Source organism: Caloenas nicobarica, chromosome Z (assembly GCF_036013445.1).
Source record: "Caloenas nicobarica isolate bCalNic1 chromosome Z, bCalNic1.hap1, whole genome shotgun sequence".
Taxonomy (NCBI): domain Eukaryota; kingdom Metazoa; phylum Chordata; class Aves; order Columbiformes; family Columbidae; genus Caloenas; species Caloenas nicobarica.
In genome coordinates, this window is record NC_088284.1 from 42,553,730 (window position 1) to 42,578,455 (window position 24,726).

The 24,726-nt window shown below is 39.3% G+C and overlaps 1 protein-coding gene across 3 annotated transcripts in view; it reads right to left on the bottom strand.

The window, feature by feature from the left end:
- GNE (glucosamine (UDP-N-acetyl)-2-epimerase/N-acetylmannosamine kinase) overlaps positions 1 to 24,726 on the bottom strand; it is a 39,855-nt gene that overhangs the window by 4,724 nt on the left and 10,405 nt on the right. Inside the window, exons 1-9 of one of the 3 annotated variants that reach the window (XM_065656453.1) lie at positions 21,658 to 21,783; positions 16,262 to 16,470; positions 13,067 to 13,518; positions 12,296 to 12,448; positions 11,617 to 11,829; positions 10,844 to 10,931; positions 9,582 to 9,792; positions 5,327 to 5,456; positions 2,055 to 2,276 (exon numbers count right to left, since the gene is read on the bottom strand). In XM_065656453.1, coding sequence (XP_065512525.1) covers positions 2,055 to 2,276; positions 5,327 to 5,456; positions 9,582 to 9,792; positions 10,844 to 10,931; positions 11,617 to 11,829; positions 12,296 to 12,448; positions 13,067 to 13,518; positions 16,262 to 16,425 — 1,633 coding nt within the window. In that variant the 5' untranslated portion in view covers positions 16,426 to 16,470; positions 21,658 to 21,783. Of the gene's footprint in view, positions 1 to 2,054; positions 2,277 to 5,326; positions 5,457 to 9,581; positions 9,793 to 10,843; positions 10,932 to 11,616; positions 11,830 to 12,295; positions 12,449 to 13,066; positions 13,519 to 16,261; positions 16,471 to 21,657; positions 21,784 to 24,726 lie in introns of those variants that run through there. The other 2 variants (XM_065656451.1, XM_065656452.1) reach the window with 2 other exon arrangements.

Here is a 24,726-nt window from a genome sequence, read left to right on the forward strand (position 1 = left end):
CTTCTCTGGACCCTCTCCAGCCTGTCCACATCTTTTTTGCACAGCAAGGACCAAAACTGAACACAGTATTCCAGGTGTGGCCTGATACACGCTGAGTACAGCAGGACAATGACTTCTCTGTCTCTGCTGGTGAGGCCCTTGTTGATGCAGCCCAGCATCCTGTTGACCTTTGCCATGGCAGCACACTGTTCACTTGTAGCAAGCCTGTCCCTTTCCACAGAGCTGATCCCTAGCCAGGCAGATCCCAGCCTGTGCTGCACTGCTGGGTTATGTTTTCCCAGGTGCAAAACCTTACACTTGCCTTCACTGATCTTCATAAGGTTCTTCTTAGCCCACTCTTCCATCCTGTCCAGGTCATCCTGCAGGGTGGGTCTCCCTTCTGAAGTGTCCACTTTCCCCCTCAGTTTGGTGTCACTGGCAAACTTCATCGCATACACTTGATCCCATCAGCCAGAACACTTATGAAGATGTTAAACAGTGTTGGGCCCAATATCAGTCTCTGGGGGATCTCACTCATGACAGGCTGCCAAGTTGGAAAAGGAGCCATTTACCACTACCCTCTGGGTATGGCCTGTCAGCCAGTTCCCCACCCACTGCAGAGACCACTTGCCTACATTGTAATGCATCAGTTTCCCTAGGAGAAGGCCATGGGAAACTGCATTGAAAGCCTTGGAGAAATCCTGGTAGACAAGTTTCACTGCTCACCCCACAACAACTCAGCAGATTACTTTGTTGTAGAAGGTCATCAGGTTTGTCAGGCATGACTTGCCCCTGGTGAATCTGTGCTGGCTATTCTCAATCACATGCTTCAACTCATTTGTGATAGCCATCTGGAGGACTTGTTCCAAAACCTTCCCAGGGACTGAAATAAGACTGATGGGCCTATAATTTCCTGGATCCTCCTTTAAGTCCTTCTAGTAGATGGTGGTGACATTAGCCTTCTTCTAATTGGGGGATGTCCCAGAAGACATCCACAACTTCTCAAAGATTGTGGAGAGCGGCCTTGCAGTGACATCAGCCAGCTCTCTTAATGCTCTTAGATGGACATTGTCAAGGCCCATCAATTTGTAGGTGTCGAGCTCCTGTAATTGCTCACATGCCAACTCTTCCTCATTAGCATCAACCTGGATTTCTGTTCCCAAGGCCTGGGGCCAAACAGTGCTGGTAAAGACACAGGTGAAGGAAGTGTTGAGAACCTCTGCCTTTTCAGCGTTGTTGGTGAATACTTCACCTCTGCTGTTTATCAGCAGGCCAGTATTTTCCTTCTGTTTCTGCTTGTTGTTTATGTACCTGAAGAACCCTTTCCTGTGATTTTTGACATCTCTGGAAAATTCCAATTTGAGCTCAGCTTTTGCTTTTCTAACTGCATCTCTGCACAAGCTGGCAATGCCCTTGTAGTTCTCAACAGTTATGTGTCCACTTTTCCACCTCTGGTACGCTTCTCTTTTCGTTTTGAATATACTCGGAAACTCGTAGTTAAGCCAAGGGGGTCTCTTGTTCTGCCTACTGCCCTTACCATTAAAGGGGGTGAATTGTTTTTGTGCTTTCAGGAGAGCATTCTTGAAAAACTCCCAGCACTCACTAGCTCCCTTATCCTCCACATAAGCTTCCCACGGAATCACTCCCAACCGTGTATTAATGCTGTATTTAGACAGCTAAATCTACAATGTAAAGAGCCAGGACACTTAAATCTGCAATCCTTTGCTGCCCCTTCCCAAGCTTTATAAGATGAAAAAAAGCAAAATTATTCCAGCTAACGTTGCTCAGATTTTCCTTATTGTGAAAAAATGGAATGCCTGCATAGCTGTGTCAGCAGAACTTCTTTTATCAAGAAAATTATACTACACAAAAGGCTTCACTTACCTGAATAGATTAAAAAGTACCCTAAAAGAGACAAATAGATATAACGGCAAAAAGATTTTTGATTTAAGAATGTAATATATTAGGGTTTTCCAGGCACAGTGGTGGTGTTTATGCTTTTAGGATCAGTTGAGCCTCTGAGTAATGGTGCTGGTATTTTGACTTTGTGTGTCATTGAACTATAGCATACCCACCTGTACCAGTAATGAGTGTTACAAAATTTCCTATTCCCTTTCCATGACCAAATTTCCTCTCTGCTAGAGCAGCACAGTTCCCATCATTGTCCACCCAGACTGGCAGGTGCAGAGCATCAGATATTGGGGTTCTGAGATCCACAGAGCTCCACTCCTGAATAAGTTTTGTAGAGTGAAGCACGATTCCTTCTCTGGGGTTTACACGTCCACCTGTGGAAATACCTAAGTCCCAGAAATACAGGAGAGAAAAATCAAAACCAAGTGTCTGTGTAATACTTTAAGTAAAAGATCTATTTTTCTCTTTGCAATTACAAGTATTTTTATTTCTAATACTAGTCTTTGAAGAAGAGCATGCAAGTAAAAATTTCTAAGTATTAGTGGTAGTGCAATTTCTGACATGTAAAGGTAATTTATAGAACTCCATTGGTCTAATCACAATGCAGCCAGTATCTTAAGACTAAGTAGGTGGGTGATGATTAGTGTTAGTCAGAGAGTTAATGTTCCCACTTTAGGCAAAATTGTAGCAAATCACTTGATACCTGTGTTTGTTTTTAGTCAAGTATGAAAGACAAACAATAGCAAACTGTACAAGATAAATTGTTCAAACCCTGCAACCATAGAAGTGTCCTGTAATTCGCTGTAACTCTCAAGATTTAGAATGACTAAAAATAATCACTGGACTTTAAGTAGTAATTTCTATTGAAAAATACATTGTTTTGCAGACAAGTCAAGACTATGTTCAGAGATTTGTCTCCCGCACAGAATAATGGCTAATAATAGGCACTATTAGCCAAATCAGTTTTCACTAGCTGGAGAGGCTTCTGAAGTCAGGACCTTTGAAAAGTAGGCCACTCTGTTACGGAGGTATTTAGCTCTAGACCACAAAGTCTGAACATTTTATCTATTATTATTGCACAAAGATTATGTAATTGTGTCACTTATCTAAAGATGTTAAGAAAAAAACAGTCCCAGGGTTAACATTCTAATAGAAAGCAGCCACAAAACCTACAAGACAAAGAGCTGAATTTAACATTAACGCTGTAAGACCCCCAAAAATCTCACTTTGTAAACACCAAATCATCCGAGAACCTGTCAGCAAGTACCTAATGCAAATGACATTTCCAACGTGAAGGTCTCCCTAGGATTTTAAGTGCCAAATGTTTATTACAACAAAACCTTATTTAATACTTAGTAGCTAACTCAGCAATAGCTTAGTAAAACATGTATACTTTTCCTAAATGGCATAATTATGTAATTGATGTAAATGACTATGGGAATGAGCAGAATCTAATTCTTCATCCTCTTTACTCTCAGCTTGAGAAAGATAACTTAAATACTGCCTAATAGCAGTAAATAGATAGTTCTGACAAATATATGCAACATTTGTGTCTAGATCTGGGTCTCCTTTGGTTTAAAATTTGTGTTCTGCAAAAATTTAAAAAAAAAAAAAAAAAAAAAATCAGTAACAGCTTCTAGTGTTCCTTGGGCCTGATAGTTCTTTACTTTCCCCTCTTTTTCATAAAGTTGTTTTTAATATAAATGCTTGGTGGAAAAAAAGCCCAAACAAACCACAGTAAAAATAAAAACATTGAAACTGCAGAGCTGTTGCAATCTAGACTTATTTGGCAACCAAGACAAAAAGATGATGAAAATTGTGATTGAATCCTACATTTTAATCACTCTACAAACCTGTTCTGTATTAGCAGGAGTTCTCCAAGGGTTATGCTTATGTAGCTAGTATTTTGAGTGCTGACAGCTGTTTATAGGACTAAAAGGAGGAAATAACTTTTTTCTTTTCATTGTTTTCTGTTAGTAGCTCTTTCTCCTTATTCATTTCCAATGGTTAACAGCTGGAAGAAGGCCAGTGTTACTGATAAAAAGTCCAGGATTAAGTCCAGCCCTTCTGCTCAGTCTTGCAAAAATTTCTCCAGAGTCACAGGAACTCTCTATCTTACGATTATTAGCCTTAAGAAAATGACTAGAATCTAATACATTAATTATTCCCATAGGAATTATATGTCATTCTCTAAAGAGAACTTTCAATTTCAGCTAGTATTCTGATTCAAACTACAAGTCTTAATGAGGCAAAGAGCAGCTAACAAAAATACCCAGGTAAACAATTTCTTATTCTGTAGTAACGCTTTCCCCCTCATTATTCAGTAATTGAACAGTAAGCAGTCAGTCACAGAAGGAAGGGGGATGAAGAATAAATAGAATGTAATTCTTGTAAAATGACAAACAAAAGGAAACCTCTGTAAACCAGTTTATAGTTTCATTATCCTAATAAAGGTAGCTGACTTAACTGTTCTTACATACTTGCAGTAGTGACTACTGCAAGGTTTACCATCTGTTTTGCAAGAACTATGAACCTTTCAAGATTCAGCATAAAATAATGTGGGTAGTAAAGTCATATGTATTACCCAACAGATAGTCTGAATGATTTGATTTGAAGATCTGACACATCTCTTCTTATGGCTTTGTGTAATTATTGTTTTGAAAAATACTTTTAAAAGAAGTTCAAATTAACTTTTCTTTATACTGCGTGATTCAAATAAGTTTTGGTCTGGAGCAAACACCTTTTGGGGCATTTTTCAGCTAAAATTAGCATTTTATGTCCTCCTTAAAAATCCAGGACACATTAATTGACACCTTCATGAACAACTGTAATATCTAAGACCAAAGCTCTCAGTTATCATTAAACTGAAGAAGTCCCATGTAGTTTAAACACAGATTAACTTGGAACTCTACTGCAGTGTAACTACACCAGAAATCAATAAAAACGCTACTTTTGTCTCTGTTAGCTGCAAATTTAATCTAATGTTTTAGCCTTTTTAGTTTGCCTTAGTGTAACTGGGAATTCTGCTGCACAGTCAATCCTGGCCATAAACAAAAGGCTTACAAACAGTACAAGGAACTTGACTCAGCTCCTGTTGTTTAAAGAGATATTTTAATATACACTAAGCATCTGACTCATAATTCTGAGACTGCAGGGAGCTTCAAAATCCACAAAAATCTATCTACCACGCATTTTAGATATAGTTTAGATATAACTTAGCAGATTGCTTTCGTGGCTTTTAAAGACTGAGGCAACTTCAGTCTTTATAGCCAGCTTCTCACTTTCACAGACATTTAAATTTTTTTGATGTTAAGAATATAATCTAAGAGCTTTAAATCTACAAGATACATTATAGAAAGGCGTTTTAAGTTAATCGCTAGTGATTTCGTGTTAAAAAACTTAGATGAAAAGACAAAGTTAATGTTTGTTAACTTACCTACTCCCAAAATTCTGCAGTTCACAGTTACTGCCTCTGAAGCAGCCTCTACACACATCTTTAGAATTAATTCTAGTCTGTCTTCATAAGTTTTAGGGTTGAGCTGGGTATACTTCTTAACTATTTCACCCTAGAAATTAAAACCAACAAAACATGCCTCACAGAAATTTACTTCATTATGAAATTTCAATTTAAACTACAGTTCAACTTGAAAATGGAGAGTCATCACTTTCGTCTTAAAAAAAAAAATACAGGTGTATGCCTTAGATCTTGACCTACAACCTATTCTGTGCAAGATTTCTAACAACTCTGGGAGACAAGTTTGCAAGATTAGGCATTGCATTCTGCTTCTGTAATCAACCTCCCCTGTTTGAAATAAAATACATATTTCAATGAACACATAGATTGTATAACGAAATATTACAGGAGCTACTTGAACTGTTGTTAGGAGTAAATTGTGATACAGCAATGCATTTATACTCAATACTAAAGTGCTAAAAGTGTTAAAAAAAAAAACCAGAGTAGCAATTGCTTAAAATGATGGAAAACCATAGTGCTTGAAGAATGAAATATTTCCAATTTGACTACACCAAAGTTTTGCATGGTGTCACAGGCACCACTATTTTACTAGCAGGAGGAGAGTCAGCCAGATAGAAACGTCAATGCAAAATTTACTATCCTTTCAGAAATAACTTTTCTTCTAAGCAACATACTTCTGAGTCACTTGAAATACTTCTGGAGTGCCATCTACTGTGATGTATGTTTTGTGGGGCAGGGAGGGTCCAGGAGGAAGAGTTTATTTTCAGCCCCCAGGAGTCATGCAGTGGTAATGAAGGCATTCATTACACAGGCCTGAGTCTGTGAGTACTAAGAAACTAATCTTAATGTAATGTTAATATTGCAGGATTCAGCCAGGAAACTGCAGAAGATATGCTGCTTAGCAATGCTATTCTCCCTATTATATCCCCAGTATCCTACAATATATCAAAGTGAACAGCATTGTATTAATACAGCTAAGCAAAAAGGAGTAACAAAGACAGTCTAAAAGCAGCATGGCTGAGTCATTGTTGCCAAAATAACTTAGAAAATTCCAATACATCAATGGTTTGAGTATTAGATCCCATCATCTCAGCATCACACCAGCAGTAGGGTTTGGGGATTTTTATGTTTAGTTTCCTTTTAACTTTTGGTTTGGAGGGGGAGGGGAATCAGACTAAGTTATTCTGGAAGACAAAACATTATTAGGAGTTTTTGAACACTCAGTTATATTTTCTTAATGAAAACTACACTTTCAACTCTGCCATTTCCTGTTAAATGCTTACATCTGTTGTGTAAATTTTATTATGAACATCTGACCCTTTTCACTCTACGATTTGCTAAGATTTCAACTTTCATAAATGCCACCTCAAGCTACACTCTGCAAAATGGATGGGATTTAAAAAATTTGTTTTCTTCTAGGCTGTGTTGGCAGAAAATGTGATGTCAATTTTACTTCCAAAACAATATACTTTAAAAAGTTGTCTTAAAGACCTTAACAATCTGCCAGACATCTCCTTTTAAATGAATGCAAAAAATTCTGGACCATATAATATTAATTTAAATAGCCCTTCACCTTCCTGCAGGCAACTTTTCTTCCTGAGTAAATATGTCTAACTGATCTAGTTTTCTGGAAGCATGCAGTGTAATGGCAGAAGTAATTGTCCAATACTGTTAGGAATAAAAACCAAAGACTTCTTAACATAGGCTTTATTCACACTTTTTAAGTGCTGCTGAATTCAAAATTTTTTTTTTCCCCAAATAGGAAGACAGGTATCTAAATGAGTTAAAATTCCTCAGTCCTAACTATTTGCAATATGTTATCTATGACTAGTAGAGCTACACAAGCAATGCATACTTATCTGTGCTACGACACAGGCAAAGGAAAGCTTCCTACTGTGCCATTACCAGAGAAATGGGTTGAGGAACTTCTAAGCATGGAGACCATTAAATCACACAGTATGCCTAAACCTGAACATCTCTCCATACAGGTTTTACAAGGCTGTAAGTTCAAGCCTATTTCCAATGGGTTATTTTTACAGGAAGAGAGGTACTTCAGTCTCACAACTCACTCATCTTTAAAGTCTCTATGAATTCTAGTGTATGTATCAAATTCTGCTTATTCTGATGATGGTATTAAACCATTAAACGTCTTCATACAAAGGACACAATCAACACAATTAAAACAAACAAACAAAACCAAAACCACCCACAAACAAAACAACCTACCAAAAACCATTATAGGAATTTTAAAAGATCATCATACAACTCAAATCCAATAGCCTTTTCCAATGCAAGATCAACAGACTATAACTCAGCTGGTTTTAAGAGACCTTTTTAAACCAATTCCTACTATTTTGGCAATGAAAACACCATACCCTTCCAGACTATCCCAGGCTTCTCTTGCATTGACAGCTAAGCTGGATAATAAGAAAAACTTTAAAATTATTTTCCCTTCCACTGTTTTAATACTGTACTACTTGCTCATGCACAAGTGAATCTGATTTTTCTCTCCATGGAAGAGGCTTTCCCCCTTCACAGAATCACAGAATGTTAGGGATTGGAGGGGACCTCAAAAGATCATCTAGTCCAATCCCCCTGCCGGAGCAGGAACATCTAGATGAGGTTACACAGGAATGTGTCCAGGCAGGTTTTGAATGTCTCCAGAGAAGGAAACTCCACAACCTCCCTGGGCAGCCTGTTCCAGTGTTCTGTCACCCTCACTGAGAAGAAGTTTCTTCTCATATTTAAGTGGAACCTCCTGTGTTCCAGCTTGAACTCAATGTCTTACTGTTGGTTGTCACCGAGAAGAGCCTGGCTCCATCCTCGTGACACTCGCCCTTTTTATATTTATAAACATTAATGAGGTCACCCCTCAGTCTCCTCTTCTCCAAGCTAAAGAGACCCAGCTCCCTCAGCCTGTCCTCGTAAGGGAGATGCTTCACTCCCTTCATCATCTTTGTTGCTCTGCGCTGGACGCTCTCCAGCAGTTCCCTATCCTTCTTGAACCGAAGGGCCCAGAACTGGACACAATACTCCAGATGTGGTCTCACCAGGGCAGAGTAGAGGGCAAGGAGAACCTCTCTTGACCTGCTAACCACCCCTCTTCTAATACACCCCAAGATGCCATTGGCCTTCTTGGCCACAAGGGCACAGTGCTGGCTCATGCTCATCCTGCTGACCACCAGGATCCCCAAGTCCCTTTCCCCTACACTGCTCTCTAATAGGTCATTCCCCAACCTATACTGGAGCCTGGGGTTGTTCCTGCCCAGATGTAAGAGTCTATACTTTCTCTCGTTATATTTCATTAAATTTTTCCTTGCCCAACTCTCCAGCCTGTCCAGATCACACTGGATGGCAACACAGCCCTCTGGCGTGTCAGCCACTCCTCCCAGCTTGGTGACATCAGCAAACTTGCTGATAGTACACTCAATTCACCCCTGCCAGTCAGCTTCCTCTTCTCTAGATAATTCTAGATTCTTCAACTTCTCCCTGTTTTCCATGTCTGTAATAATTATTGTTGTTTTTCCTCTCTCTCCAATTGGTCTACATCTCTGTGGTGTGATGCATTACAGTGAACACTGTTCAGCTGAGACATGGTAATGTCTCACTGATTATGCTTCTATGCAGGAAGATACTGAGAATTTTTGATTACTGGCTGTTCTCTTGACAGAAGAGATGCAAAGTTCTGTATCCTGAGCCCAACCACCATGAACCCACCACTCTTCCTCAGTAAATTGCTAGATGCTGGTTGTTGCTCAAAATGGTTCTGTGTGTCCATTACATGGCTATGTAAGGCAGTGGGGAAGTAAAAACACTGTTTTTGGAGCTCTTCCCTTTTTGCTTCGCATATAAAAAGTTGCAGAGTGAACTAAGTCATCTTTTATGGGCAACCAACACATCTGAAAGTTGTCCTATTCTTCAAGGTCTGTATGACTTGCCACAGAGAGGGAGCGGCTAGGACCATGCACCAACTAATGGGCTTTGCTACTTTAACAGCAGTCTTCCAAAAGCAAACCAGCAGGCAAGTTGTTTCAAGACCGTAGGAGAGGTGCAACAAATGAGCTAAAATCTACTTAACCCCTCAACAGCAAAAATGGAGAGCACTACTTTGTTTTGGAGCTCTTTTGCATCATAAGCCCATATCCCCACAGTAGGAACAGAACCACAAAGCCCAATGGAGTTTGCATAATATTTAAAAGCACAACAGAATATTTACCTTCATACTGACAATTGCTACTCGGAGATTTGTTCCGCCTAGATCCACAGCTAGAGCACTCTGCGTCTCCAGAATATGGTCAATATCTTGAGAGATATTATCTTTGACAGGAGGAAAACAGAATTTCTTTTGCAATGGCTCTTTGAGGTCAATAGATTTAAGGAACTTCAAAATCCTTGGAACAGCATTACCATCTCCATATATTTTTGAGCTATAACATGAAAAAAAACCAAACCAAAACAATTTCATTGGAAATAACACTGCAATAGATAAAGTTCTTTATATAACAGAAGGATGTAACACTGTGGCATTACGAAATTATGATACAACTATCATAACAATACTGCAGCTCACACTACACAAAACTGTCATGGGATATGGTAGATAGTGTCAGTAGTTTGAAGATCACACAACAGAGGGGCAAGTTTGGCATTAGCTCCATTGTGGAATACAAAACATGGAAAGTAGAAAACTGGAAAGCTAATGATGTAAAAAAAAATTAAGAGCTTAATGAAAGGACCCACATAAAAAAGACATAAAGTTATGAAAAGTTTATGTATGTGCTATAAGTCCAGACAAGATGTACTTATCACACAGACGACAACATAACAGATCATAATAGATGCTGTCAGACATTTGGTATTACAGAATTCAGTTTTATTACGCTGTTGAGGTTCTCAAGAAATATACTTTGGATTCTTGTACTTAATTGGACAACTATTATATCCTGATGCTTTTAAGAACTTATACATTAAAGAACTGAGGGTCAGTGCTCCATAGCTGAAGAATAACAAAAAGCGTCTTGCTATAATCCTGCAGCTCCCCTGGAAGCTTGCACTCAGGACTCTCCATGTATCACACTTTAGGTCAATCCAGCTATAAAGTAGTGTGTCCTTCAGCCAGGAGTCAGGGGTAGGCAGACAGGATGTTCTGCCCTATGCTGCTCCTATGGAACAAGCTCTCTTAATCATAGTAGTCTAAGCTAACACATGAATTTTGTCCTCTTGACTTTCTCTTGGACATTAAATTAATAGTTATATCAAAACATTACTAGTAACATTTTGCTCTACAAATACTAATCTGCATACTGGGCATTGCGCTATGATTTTGAGTGAGGTACATAAAATGAAAAGTAATTTGTAACCTCAGATTAGTGCATTAAAAGCACTCCAATCAAATATGATGAACCATCTTCATGACTAAATGCCTTTTACTCTACTGCTTTAACATTCCTTCCAATGAAACACTATGAATGTGCTTACCATGGGTACTGTTTACCAAACTGCAGCTGTAGAGCATGCAGAATCTTATCCTGTGTATCAGCATCACGAACATGAAGAACATTTTCACCTAGATGACAAAAGTTAACATAATAGGACAGGTCAGTGCCTCAAATTATATTAGAGGATAAGAACTGCTTTAGAAATTAAGAAATAATAATTTTTTTCCCCTGAGCAGAAAAGACTCCAGCCAGATCAACATTGATCTTCACCAGTTATGTGCCTCTCCTTGCTCCCAATAAAGCAATGGTGACTCCTATGATATGCTGTCATGCATTACAAACCACCGGAGAGTAAAATATTAGCCTGCAACAGAATTCTGTTATTAAATTACAAATGCACAAATGAAAACAGGGTAAATTTCTATTTGTGTCATATCTGCATATCTGTAAAATACCACAATACAGTTCCTTCCTGAAGTGGTGAAGAGTTTGTATTTTTTTAAATGATATTTTAATACATGTCAAACATCAAACTAGCTACACAGGAGAACGAATATTTGCCTATTTTGCTAAATGGAATCCACTGCAAATGGAGTTATATTTTAACCTGTCTATAGAGAAAAGCCTCATTATCTTATGTAAAACATATAAACAGCATTAACATGATACAAGAGTAGCCAGCAAAGCTTTAAAATGGGTCAAAAATTCTCTTGCACTGATACTGCCTCTGTTAAGCATTCATTTGACTTCATCCCGTGGAAGAGAAAAAACGCAAAACCATGAGGAAATTAAAATAATTACACAAATGTGTACCTGTTTCTCTTCCTGTCTGGCGTGTCCCCAAGTTGATGACAGGAGTACCAAAGGCGCCCACCTCTCTAACACCACAACTGCTGTTACCAATCATGCAACCGGCATGAGCAACTAGCTGAATGAACTGGTCAAATGGGACATGCTTTACTGCCCGAAAGTTGGGATGATGTTCAATGCCTTTCTTCCTCATCACCCGAACCATCTCTTTGCTTCCTACAGAAAAACAAGAATTAGGATAAATGATTCAAGTTCTGTTGTTAAACTAAAAGTCCAAATGTGCAAAGGAGCTAATAGCAGTTCATTGAGTTGCCAGCTCCAAACTGATTTTGTTCTATTTTTATCCTCACAGTGTAAGTTGCAGAGCTGGGCACATAAGCCCAAGTTTGATCCCAAAATCAACTGCAAAAATAATTCTGTAGTTTTTAGTTAATTTAAGAGACATTAATATTGCTTCTACATGTCACATGGTTTCTCTTCATCTTCCTCTGCACGCTGAAAAGCTGAAGCATCCTCCAGCAATGTCAACATGGAGCTGCAGCAGATGCACACCTGATGCTGAGACCATTCAGCTACTTCCATCTGGCTGGAAGTTCTAGGATAAAAGCAATCTATAAGAAGTAATGTATGCTTTAAAGACAATCTGTTATGTGTCCCTCTGTCATGAAGGTATTTTACTCACCTGCATCTACATTAGGGAATAGAACAAGTGTTCTCTTGTTGAATGAGATGAGTGCATCTAGTGTCAGCTCAAACATCTTTATGGAATGTTTAATATCTGTAGTTACAGGATGTTGCAGAGCAACTATGTAATCTCTGGTTTTGACATCTTCACCTGTCCAAATGGAGCCAAGAAAACAAACAAACACAAACCCCCATTGTTTACAGAAAATAAATGTAAGTAAACAAATATGAAACAACAAAAACCTTTGGTCCACTGTTGCAGTGTATTCCTCAAAATAATGTTCATAATATACATTCCCTTTGCTTTTTTTAGACCAATCCTGAATAGCTTTGATTCTATTTGAATACATCCTTCACACCAAAATAACTGTTCATATGAGACTGTTCTATTTTTAAGTTGTTGAGCTCACATAAATTACCCATTTAAGGAGTTGGTTTTTTTGATTTGGCAAAAGGACCAGATGTGTCTACCAGGACAGATTTGTATGTTTCCAGCTATACATGGTAGAACACAGAACAAAAGAAAATGTAGAAAGAAAGAAATGCTAGATACTGTTACCAAATATACTAGTTTTTTTGAGAAGCAGAAGGCTGATGCTTGATAATCACCTCCAATTAAGCCAAATTAAACTTACTAGCAGGAAGTCAGTCTCCTTCCTGTACTTTTCTCAGAGCCACTGGTCAACACATCCCACACACTGATAGCCTAGCTCCTGAGTTTGTCTAGTGTTGAAAGTCATACGAAAAACACAAAAAGTGGATTGCTCACCTAACCACATGCGTATAATACTCATGTAGTCCTTATTTTTGGCAGAGAGAAGCTTGTCATATGAGGGGCAGCCTGCTAAAAGGATGCGGTCATGGTCTTCACACATAGCTATCAAATGCTGCTCTGCACTCCTTGTGCAGCACACATGGTAATGGGCCAGTTTGGTTATAGCGTGTCTGATAGAGTCATCAATGGTCCCACTGACTTCTCCACCTTCAATGTGAAGAATGCGAATGTTCATCAGGGCTGCAGATGTGGCCAGGGCCAGAGCATCAAATCTGTCCCCGTGAACTATCATTATGTCAGGTTTCAGGCGGTTCAGGACATCCGGTAACTTGACTAATGCAAGGCCCACTGACTCCACCATAGCTGCCTCATCCTCTCCTCTCACAATGGTGTGCAATCTTGTATGAATATCAAAGTCATCTTGTTCAATCATACGATAGGTATTACTGAAGGTAAGAAGAAAAGGGTTAGAACAAATACAACTCTGTTTTACAGCAACATAGCTTGACAAAATAACTGTGTAAGAATAGTTGTATTAGGTTTGAGCAAAGGCCTGATTATCACATCTCCTTCAAGGAGGAAACTGAGTTTTAAGATTTTAACACAATGTTCTCATCCATATGAACATCTCTCATATTCCAAGCATCAAGTTTTTCTAGACACCTTTAATAAGGAGCTCTGCTGAAGGTGTTCTGGAAGTCTTCAGAAATCAAACTTGTCGATCATGTGTTTGCAGAGAGAACAGATATGGTATGATTTCCTTTCAGGAAAGGTATGTTGGCCAATATATTGACTTTGCTGGACAAATATATAAGTACAATAGATATGATGCAAAGCTGAGGCCTGTATGTTCAAGGAAAACATCCTGCAGCTAGCATCCATTTTTTAGATTCTGTGTTTGAGCTGTATCAAGACTTACATACTCATGGACTTAAGAAATCACTCCACAAAGAGGCCTTAAATTCAAAGGAAACAGTCTTTTGCACTAAAGAGAAAAGGTTTTCCACACATACTACCAGCTTCATTCCATAATGAGAAAGTAAAAACATTCCTTGAATACTGAGAATTGTTATTGTTTACAGTTATGTATTTGAAATATGAAAGATCACACATCTCTATAAGATTACCTGTCTTCCACATTCACTAAACCTGACCTAAGTAATCTGCACACTCTGCCTGGAATAAGAGAGAAAAACCCCAGAAGTTTTCCAATTCTGTCTTCAACCTGACACTTTCAGTGTTTTATTCAAAGGATTACACTTTTAAACTAATTTAAATCAGATTTAATTTTCATTAAATCCACTCTGCTTACTCACATTCTGCAAATTAAAATCTCTCAATCTGCAAGCTGAGTGTTCCAGCTCAAGTAAAGAACCAATCTCCACTCTGTGTAAGTAAAGAAAACCCTATCTATGTATTCAATTCTGCTCCCTGTTGTAACACACAGAATATATTCCTACAAGTAACTTGTCAGGTTTTTTTTTTTAAGGCAAATCCTTTTTATGGGACCGAGTGAAGCAGCTCTGATTTTTGTAGCATAAACTGCATTACATTTCCAACTGCCTTTACAATTGCCCTTCATAGACCTGCCTTCTTCTCTGCTATGTGCATTCTTCTCAAAAAACTTTATTCTCTTTTCTTTTATATTGTTTCCCTTCTGAAAGGTCAAAATCTAGGGAACAAAGAGGACTGTGCATTTTTGTTGTTTTGTTTCTTTTTATTATCCTCCAAACATTTCAGTAAGAAACATTTCACAGGATCACTATCATTTGAATTCTGTTACTGTTGATCATCCTACTCAAATCACTAGAATACATACATTTTCAGGAACCACTAATTCTCTAGGAACCCCCAGACTGAGTGCTCGGCTAGGTCCCCAAAAAACCCTTAAGCAGTACCAGGGGTTTAAGAATACTTACAACAAAGAAACTAACAGCAACATTTGTCAGATCAAAATCTCTATTGCTTTGTGCATTAGAAATCATTTACATCAGAGAGACAGGTGTTAAACACCTTCGAATTGGAAAAATAGTATTTCACATTACTTTGCACACGTCTTGCAGACAAAGGATTCAAGACTACAGCAAATGAAATGAGATTACCTTATTTTACCAATCAGACAGGATGCAATTCAAAATCCTGACCTGACAAGAAGTTTGAATTTTTTTTTTCCTTAAACCAGGTTAGTTTTGTGGTTTTTAATTCACTTTGCCATGTTATTAGATGGAAACAACATCCAATACAAAGGAACAGAGCACTGTACCGAGGATGGGCAGCAGTGGAACTTCCTGTTTTAGCAGTTTGAAAAAATGTAACTTCCTCACACCCTAACTTATGAAGTACCAAAATTTCATGTTGGAAAGTCCAAAAGTGTCTTTACTTGAAGATACGCATAACATTTCTAAAATTTCAACAATGTCGACATGCTGCAAGCCTTATGCTAAAGTCCGATTAAACGTTTTCCTATTTCACTTACTGGGCTCTATCTGGTAAATGCAGTCTGAGCAAAACCAACCAACCAACAACAACAAGCCCAGCAAGAATAAATATGCTGTTCTTTCTGCCTTTTCTCCAGCAAACATGAGAATACTCAGGATTTGGACCAAGACAATCTATCCTCCCAGTCAGGTGATAGGGTGTTATGGAGGAGAACCTAATCTCTCCTGCCAAACTATACCTAACATATCTATCACTTATTCATTTTGTCAGAATGAGACAACCACCTTTTCCTTCCTCACAATCCTGGAAGTAAGGAGAATTATTTACCTAGGATATGAAATAAGTACTTTATCCAGTAACTATGCAGAATGGAAGGGTTGCAACTTAAAATGACTGAAGATTATCTCTCCTCTGTAAAAATTAAAAACTGTACCACATTTCCATTCAATAATCACCAGATTCTTAGGGAAATCTGAATAAATTGAGTTTCTCCCTTCATATAGTCTGTGATACTGTTGAAGACCTTAAGTACAGCATTCACACGAAACTTTCTAAAATTCCAAGACTGGTTGGAAAAAAACAGAAATATACAATCCCAGAAGAGCTGCAAAATGAAATAAAATCTAAAAAATACATTTAAAATTTTGTTGTGTACATTCATGATGACAAAAATTTTGTTACCTAACATTCATTATGTTAATGCTAATACCCCAGAAACAGATTGGCAGACATACAAAAAAATCACTTTACCCATAATCATCAATCAGGTGGGAACCAAGCACTACGACATCAAGCTCAAAGAACTGTGGTTCTGCCTTAATACCAAACATAATGGGAGCTAATTTTGAATAATCAGCGCGGTTGCAAGTAGCAACACAAACACGAAGTTTGTGGTTGTTTCCATTCTTCTCCATGACTTCCTTTTGTTTCTGTTTTGAAAGATTCTTGAAATACACTTCCTGAAACAATAGAGAAGGAGGAAAAAAAAAAGGAACAGCATTAATAATAATCTTTAGGGCAAGTAAATGCTACGCCTCATGAACAGCATACACAAGTGCAGCCCAGAACTGTGGACATATAGTAGCTCATCCATTGATGACAGACAACTGATACCTTAGAGTATCTATCACTAGAATACTTTAGAAAAGGACAGATTTTTTTTAGTTAAAACTCACTTAAATGTAATACCTCTATTTCTATAAATAAATATTGTTTATATAGAAATTTCTGTATATTAAGTATTCCGAAGTTCAACCGTAATTATACAGTAAAATGACTTTTTCATGATCAGATGGAAACTTCTGTCTAAGCAGAAAAATTATTGGTGTCTTAGTAAATGAAAGAAAAAAACCCCAAACATATACTCTAAAACCACAGAATGCAACAAACTGCTAAAAGATTCACTGACAGACTCTGTGAACAAAAAGAGAAAGTTTTTGCCTGAGTCAGTTTATGTATCTGTTAAACACACTTTGGTGAGATAAAATGAACTAAACATTCACTCCTAAAGCCTCCCATACTGTTTTGCAGGCCAAAGTGCATCAAGATATTAAGTAGCATAATATTAGGTTACAATAAGACAACAGCTTTTGGAGACAAGTAGACAAATAAGGATGATGATTACCACCAGACAATTTGGAAGCTATTGGGAAAAAAAAAGGGGGTTCTGACAATTGAAATGCCATAGAAACTCGGTATTTTTACAAGCAACACCAACAGTTACTGTAATACAATGTATTCTCTAATCCAGTTTTACAGCTTGTTTAGCTGCTGATTGAACTATGCAATAATTTTAAATGTTTACCTATCCTCTGCTTACCATTTTGCCTTGCCTTTTTTTTTTCATTTAGCAATTGGAAAAAAAATAGTGAAAAAGAAACACCTATTAAAAAATTATACAGTAATAACTCCCTCAAAATAACCCAAATTCTCCCCTTACCCCTGACAGAAACTACTAAGTTGGTAGCAGAGGGTATCAGACCAGCTATTTGCAATTTTTTTGTTGTCCTCCTTCCCAAAATAACTGTATTCTAAGTGAGTACCATACTTTCAGTATGAAATCTAACATGTCAGACTTTTCTCCAATTTAATAGCAAGTAAACTTTTCCAGATTAATGCACGAGGATTGCTCACCTCTGACTCAGAGCAGTACCAACCTCTCTAATTGTTTTTACAGCTAGACAAGCTATTTCTGTGCAGCTCTATGCAAGCATGACAATATTGACATCCAATTTCATACTCCTTTTATATTACATCTAATTTTTTTTCAGTAAGTTTTTAAGAGAGGCTATTGTGATATCCCCGTTACGAAACTTACAGGATCCAGCAACTTTTCAAAGATTTCCTCATTTTTAACACAGATTATTTTAGGTTTTATCACACATAACAAAACAATGTTTTGGTTTAATAGTAGTGTTAGGGTGACCAGGAATCTAAGGTCAAAGGTAAGATATATTTCTAGCCTCCAGTTGCAATCCATTATGGCTCTGCAAAACTATGGCTTACAGTGATGTTTCTTCTAGTTGAACTCCAACAACCATGATTCCCAAGAGAGTAGTTTACACTACTTTTCAGAATAAAATTGAAGTGGTAAAAAGCAAAGACACATGCCATTACGAAACTCATAAGAAATGGCATTTCTCATTTACTCAGGCAAAGCAGCTATGGCTATGCCAACCAACTTCAGTAGAACAGTTACAGTCTGGAATGTCAGCATTTGATTCATGACAAATTAAGCTGAGTTCTATGGATTCAGCCCTAAAGTTATAGGTATTATTTAGTTTACATTGAGCCCCTTCATTTGAATTTACATTTGAAACTTACTTCAAAAGTAGTATGTTAATTAACTACTGTTTTACACTTTCCAAGTCAGATGACACTTTTTTTTTGGCAGTTCAAGCAAATTAATTATTTCCTCATGCTGAAAACAACTGCAGTTATGTGACTATATGATGGCTCATTTATTCTTGTCTTACTTTTTGTCCAAAAAGCTTGAAGTATTTTCAATGTATGTAAAAATATAGTACCTCATGTTGAAAATGTAGAGAGTACTTTCCAGGATTTTAGATGCTGTATAAAGGTAGGTCAGAGAGCATGTTATCCTGTCTCAGTGAGTGAAACCTGAAACCACATTAGCTAGGCTCAGATCTAACAGAACCACTCCTTTCTCATTTCTAAAACAACCTCTTTTTGGAGGTGGTTCTTAGCAGGATATAATGTCATTGCATCTGTATAAACAGCCACTATCTCACATAAAATAATGTTCAAGATGTGAAGGGCACTTCTGACATCCCTATAAGCTTGTTTTTGAAACTGCAGGAATAACATAAGTATAATTTGAAGCAAATTTCTCACAAGACTCTTCAAATCAGTGACGGCTGCATACATATTCTATACTACATAAACTGAGAAGCCAAAGTAAAAGGGCACAAAATAAGGGAGTGACAAAGTGAGCTTACCCAAAGTCTGCTTACTCCAAGTTACCTGCTTGAACTAGAGCCATCACTTCCCCTCAGACATAGCAGTTGTCTTTTCATTTAGGCAAAGCAGGCTTTTAAGAAGCAGAATAGTTTTCTGTCCTCCACTTTCAAACAGTGTCTAAAATTCTAGAACCCTTCAAACCAAACCCAGAAAACACCATCTCCTAAAATATTAAGTATGTAAGTTACAAAAAAACCCAAACGCATGGTTCACCATAACTACAGATCTACCAGAACTGAATCACTAGATCACACATCTTTCTGGCCACACAGATCACATTTAATTACAGTTGCTATTGGCTACAATAATGGTCTCTTGAAATAATTTCAGAGGTAGATGTGGATATACTTCAAAGGCATGTGAACTCACCAGAACTAAAAGCAATTCATGCTATTTGTACATTTAAGCTTCTGTTAACACAAGGTTTCAGTAAGCCCCAAAGCAGAATTATTTTTACTACTGCCTTAAACTCTGTAACACAATAGTTTCAAAAGTTGCAAGTACACCACACACAGGCCTTGGTGCAGACACAGTTCTTCTATTGTTGCCAGTTTGAAGGTGTCTGAGGAACCAAAATATTTACCCTAGCAAAAGGACAGATAACAATCCAATATAAAATATAAGTGTTAACTACATGGAGAAATTTACCACTAATTTAACCAGTTTATTGTTTTTTCAGGTTAAGCTGGATGATGTCAAACTATGTCAAACAAAGTCAAACTATCTTGACTTTGGCCAGTTCTGAGCCTGTAAATGCAAAAATAATTCTGAATTTTCAGATACCATTCACTGTCAACATGTAACGGCAAAGTCCCTTCAACCCTTAATAGTATATTCCTTCAAGGAATGCTGTAATGTCCCTGCTACGTAATTTTGTTACCACTACAATTCCAAAATTTCTTAACAGGTTTTGCAGGCTAATCATCTCTTTTCAGAACTGTTCACTGAAACTCTTTAAAATAATTAATCACTAACAGCTGCCTTTTAGTTTCTACGTGTTTGATGACAGACTGAGTTTGATCTACACAGCCTTCTCTAGTCTGGGATTTTACCGTTCCAAGGTCTACCTCTTCCACCTTGCTAGGACTCGTAATCTTCAGCAGAAAGGAGAAGAAATAAAACAGTGCTCCATGAAGGACTACTTCAAATAATTAATCTCTACTTGTTTTGGCCTCTGCTCTTCCATATCCCATCTTAAGGCTTTTAGACTATTAGAAGTTCAAGGACTTTTTAAGACTGGGGGATTCTGGGCCAAATTTTACAGCAATCAAGTATCTACTACTTATGTTAGCAATGCCAAGTGCATGCGACACCCCTTTATCGGTGTTCCACAAATAAATGATACCACTTGTATATTTTACATTCACATTTCTAAAGCAACAATTTTCAAAATCAAAGAGCCAGGAATACTCCTCTTTACAATCTCTAAACTCTGCATGTGTCTGTGTGCTTGTGGAGTCATTTGATCCTCCCACTTGTTTCACTGTGTAGTAGGCATATAGGTTATTCTCCCCAAAACTCTTCCCACACCATGTGCTAGTGAATGTATTCATGCCACATTCCTTTAGCCATGGAGCCATTGCTTCTGTATGGCCTGTAAGCACACACATGCAGTGCCTGTTCCTGCAGGCCTTTGCAGGTTAATGATCAAAACCAAGTCTTTCAGCAAGCCCCCTTGAACACACCTGTGCAAGTGGAAAAAGCATTCTCACTGACACCCAGCATGTTTGTTTCTTATATCACCCTGCGCACATACTACTCCATGCTGAGGCGAGAAACCCTTTGCATCATTTCCCCCAACGAATGGGACCAACCTCTTGACTGCCCCCCTTGTTTGTATGTGGCATCACACCCTATAGACCTCTCAAGTTATACGGATACATTTATTAGCCAAGCCCAGGGTCTGCCCTTCTGTGTCTCCTTTCTTCCACACCTGCAAAGTACTGTTCCCACTCTACACCCCAATATGAATTAGCATACATGTGTGCATGAAAATCTCTTCTGCCTTGTAGCACACGTGTGCACCTATCTGTTTTCAGGCTCGCTTCCTCTACAGGTCTGTTAAATCCACGCGTGCTAAGGCCAGTCCCTCAACACAATTCCAACGTGCAAAAGCGTGTACATGTCTTTCTGGGGACAAACTTTCCCTTCTCCCAGATGTGGACAGGTGTACGCGGCAACACCTATGGCTATTCTCTTTATTCCATCAATAAAGACTCGTGCGCACCGCTCCGTTTGCAGGATTTACAGGCACACGGGTGCGTGCACACACATTTCCACGGCCATTCCTGCTCAACTCCACCACAGACCCGTGCGCGCCCCCGCCTCAGGACCACTCGCTGCATTCACGTGCGCACCCACCCTCGCGCGGAATCATAGAATCATTTTGGTTGGAAGAGATCCTTAAGATCACAGAGTCCAACCGTAACCTAAACCAAACACAAGCGCAGGAGCGCCCCAGGCGCATGCGCGCCCAGCTCGGGCACCACGCCGGCCGCGGAGCGCGACACCGCCCACGCGCAGCCGGCGCAGCCCTTCCTGCGCGCTACCGCCCCCGCGCAGCCGCCGGCGGCTCCGCAAAGCTCCCGCCGCCCCCCCAGCCTCCATTCCGGGCCGTCAGCCGGTGCCGCGCGCCCCTCCCCGCCCGGCAGCGCGGCCCCGGACACCTCGCGTAGGCTGGGCCAGGCTGGCGCGGCCCCCCTCCGCAATCGCCTCGCTCCGCGATCACCGGTCCCCACGCTGAGACGGAAGCAGCGGCGCGGGAGCCGAGCGCACCCAACTCCGAACTGGCACAGAAGCCCCGCCCCCAGAAGGGCGGTCCCCTCCCGCCTGCCTGCGCGGGGGGTGGGGGAGGGGCAGCCGGGCCTCGCTGCGGAGCGGGGTTTGTCCCGGGCCAGTTCCTAACGAGGAACTGCACCCGTGGGTGAGGACCGCCTCTTACTGCCACTTAATGTATGGCATAACACGATTCAGTACGCATGAGCGCAATCCAGATAAAACTGCTGAATGATCTCACAGCTTCAGGGGGGATCACCATCATGTTAAGAGTTTTTACATTGAGGGCTGTCTTAAAACCATAAACTGTGAGTTTTCCTGTATGAGATGCAAAGCGAGGACAGCCCACAGCAATGCCAGGAAGAATGAGGAGGTTGCCTGATCTTGCAGGCTGTGAGGAACTATAGCCACCTACCATTAAGAGCCTGTAGCTCATGAAAAGCTGGGTGTGCTGCACAATTCTATGACTTCGTTGTTAATTCAGCCAAGAATGACTGCATTTCCTTAAATCCTGTTGACTTAATTGGCATGTGACAATCAAGAAAGCTGTTAAAACAGCTGTCAAGTGTTGTTGGTCATCTGTGTGTTTCAGCTGATGGTAAAAGAGATGTGTCTTGTTTTCTCCGCTGGATGTATTCTGGGGTCAAAGTGGCCTCTTATTAGTGAGATTACTGTGACTTGGATCCTAGTGAAGTACCCTAGGCGTCATATATAACAGCAACCTACGCCCACTATATTTTGCTACGGGAGCACCTCCTAGTAATATAAGAATTCTTCACCCATTTTCTCCTGATAGATCTCATATTTGTGTGGCTGGAACCTGACAGTCTAATGTGCTAGGGCCATCCATCTGACCAAGCCAGTGCTGCATTCAGCTGTTTGGTACATGCACTCTGACATAGATTTTCAGACCGAATTGTACCATTGTTGATCCATATAATATCTGAAGTGTCTCAAATCCCTTCTGCTTTCACCCTCTGCTCCTCGGTAAAATCAGTGTTAATAGTGACTCCTGTGTCTGACATGCCTGAAAGAAAATAGATACAAGGAATGTACTTTACTAGGGAGAAAAAGTTGACTTTTCTAGCAGATAACAAATATTTGTTTAGAAAGGCTTTCAGGAACAAATACTGAAGTCTTCAACTAAAAAAAAAAATCTTAAATAGGAATTATGGCAATGTAATTTAATTTAAAAATTAAAAAACCTTTAAGACTTGCCCTTGGGAATTTAAAATTCTGAACTGACTGTTTCCCAATAGAGACTGAAAGAACATCTTATATGATGACGTTCAGAAAGTCCTCAGACAGCTGTGGTCCAATGAGTCATAGCTCCTCAAAGCTCAGTGTTTTGAGAATATTGCAGCACACCCGCTTCTCAAATTACCAGGGATCTTAACTTGACATACTCACTAGAGGTAGTAATAGCAACTGGATGGCACCTTAAGTTAAATTCATGTCCCACCTAAGTTGTTTTCATTGTTCTCTGCATCGCTAGATTTTCTTTATGCATATTGCACATTGCTTAAAAACCTATGTGCATTCTGGAAATGTCATTACAAGCAAGTTTGTATCGCCTTATGTAAATGCTTTTGGGTTATGATAAGCTCACCAGTATATCTACAGTTGGCTTCACTGAAAGAAAATGCTGAGGAAGAGCCTGAATCATTTGAGCACAAGTGTATGAAAGTGTGTATACATTTACAAATTCCGAATTATACTAGTACTTATGCAGCTAGAAGCAACTGCATTGAGAGATACTTATTCTTACAACAGCATCAGTGCATTGCTTGATGTGTTTTTTTCCAGAAGTGTCATAATGGTGGTTCAGCATCTTGCAACACAAGCTGCAGAAGAAGGGGGAAAGTTTATGCTCCTGGTTATTTCTCCCCCACAGACCTCACATATTACATAAATAGGATGAAATTAATCTTGTGTTACTGAGTGAGCCCTGCCCCAAGTCTCTCCAGCAGAGAGAAAAATGCTATCCAGAAAGATGAGATGGGAGAGGCCTCAGCCCATAGTCTGCCCGCTCCAGTCTGCCTTACCATTTGCTGCTCAAAATCATGAATGACAACGTGAAGGTGGCCTCCTGTCCTTCCCAAGCCCTGAGGGACTACTGGGGCTCATTAAAGGAGTAGGGTCACAGTGTTCACATTAATTCATTGGCCTTCTCCTCATCAAAAAGCTATGCACAAATGGTAAAAGCCCTGCAGGGACTAAACGTACATTAATACTGAAAGTGCTCGGATATCCTGGAGATAAGAAGCTTCTTTCTAGAGAGGTCATGCTGCTTAAGATCTGAACAGAAGAACCAAGATCATTTGGTTTGGTTTGCAGCTGGCTCAAAGATGAGACTCTTTGGAAACCCACCCTGAAAGAGGTGAAAGGTCCTAAACTGTGGTCTGACAGGGGATTTGTCAGTGCATGACTATGCCCAGGAGATGGACAGTGTGGACAGACAGAGGGAGTATCACTGTGAACTCCTGCACTGGGGCTAAGCACTTGTTCCCTCCTGAAAGAAAAGGAATAGGCCTTTTATATCAACCTCTACATGAGACGGAGCTTTAATTACTTATTTTCTTAACTCTTCATTTACATCCATTTTATTTATGTCAAGACAAGCTGCTGAGTGTAAGAAAGTGAAAACTTAGGCTAACATTTTCAAAAGCAACTGGAAGCAGCTGTCCATGTCCAGCCTAAAACACTTGAAAGCAACCTGAATTTTACAGGTGAAGGTCACAGTGCTTGCAGAAGAGCAGGTCCTTCTGGCACAGCCAAACTAATAAATTTTGAAGATTCTGGCAGAGCAGTGCTCAGCTTCTGTGAATGTACTGCATTATGAATATCCCTTATAGGAAAAGACCAAGTGACACACACTACATGATACAAGGAGAATCTAAGCAGATACCGCAGGGAAACCATAACAAGTTACTACCTTCCTGCATCTTCCTGTTTATTCT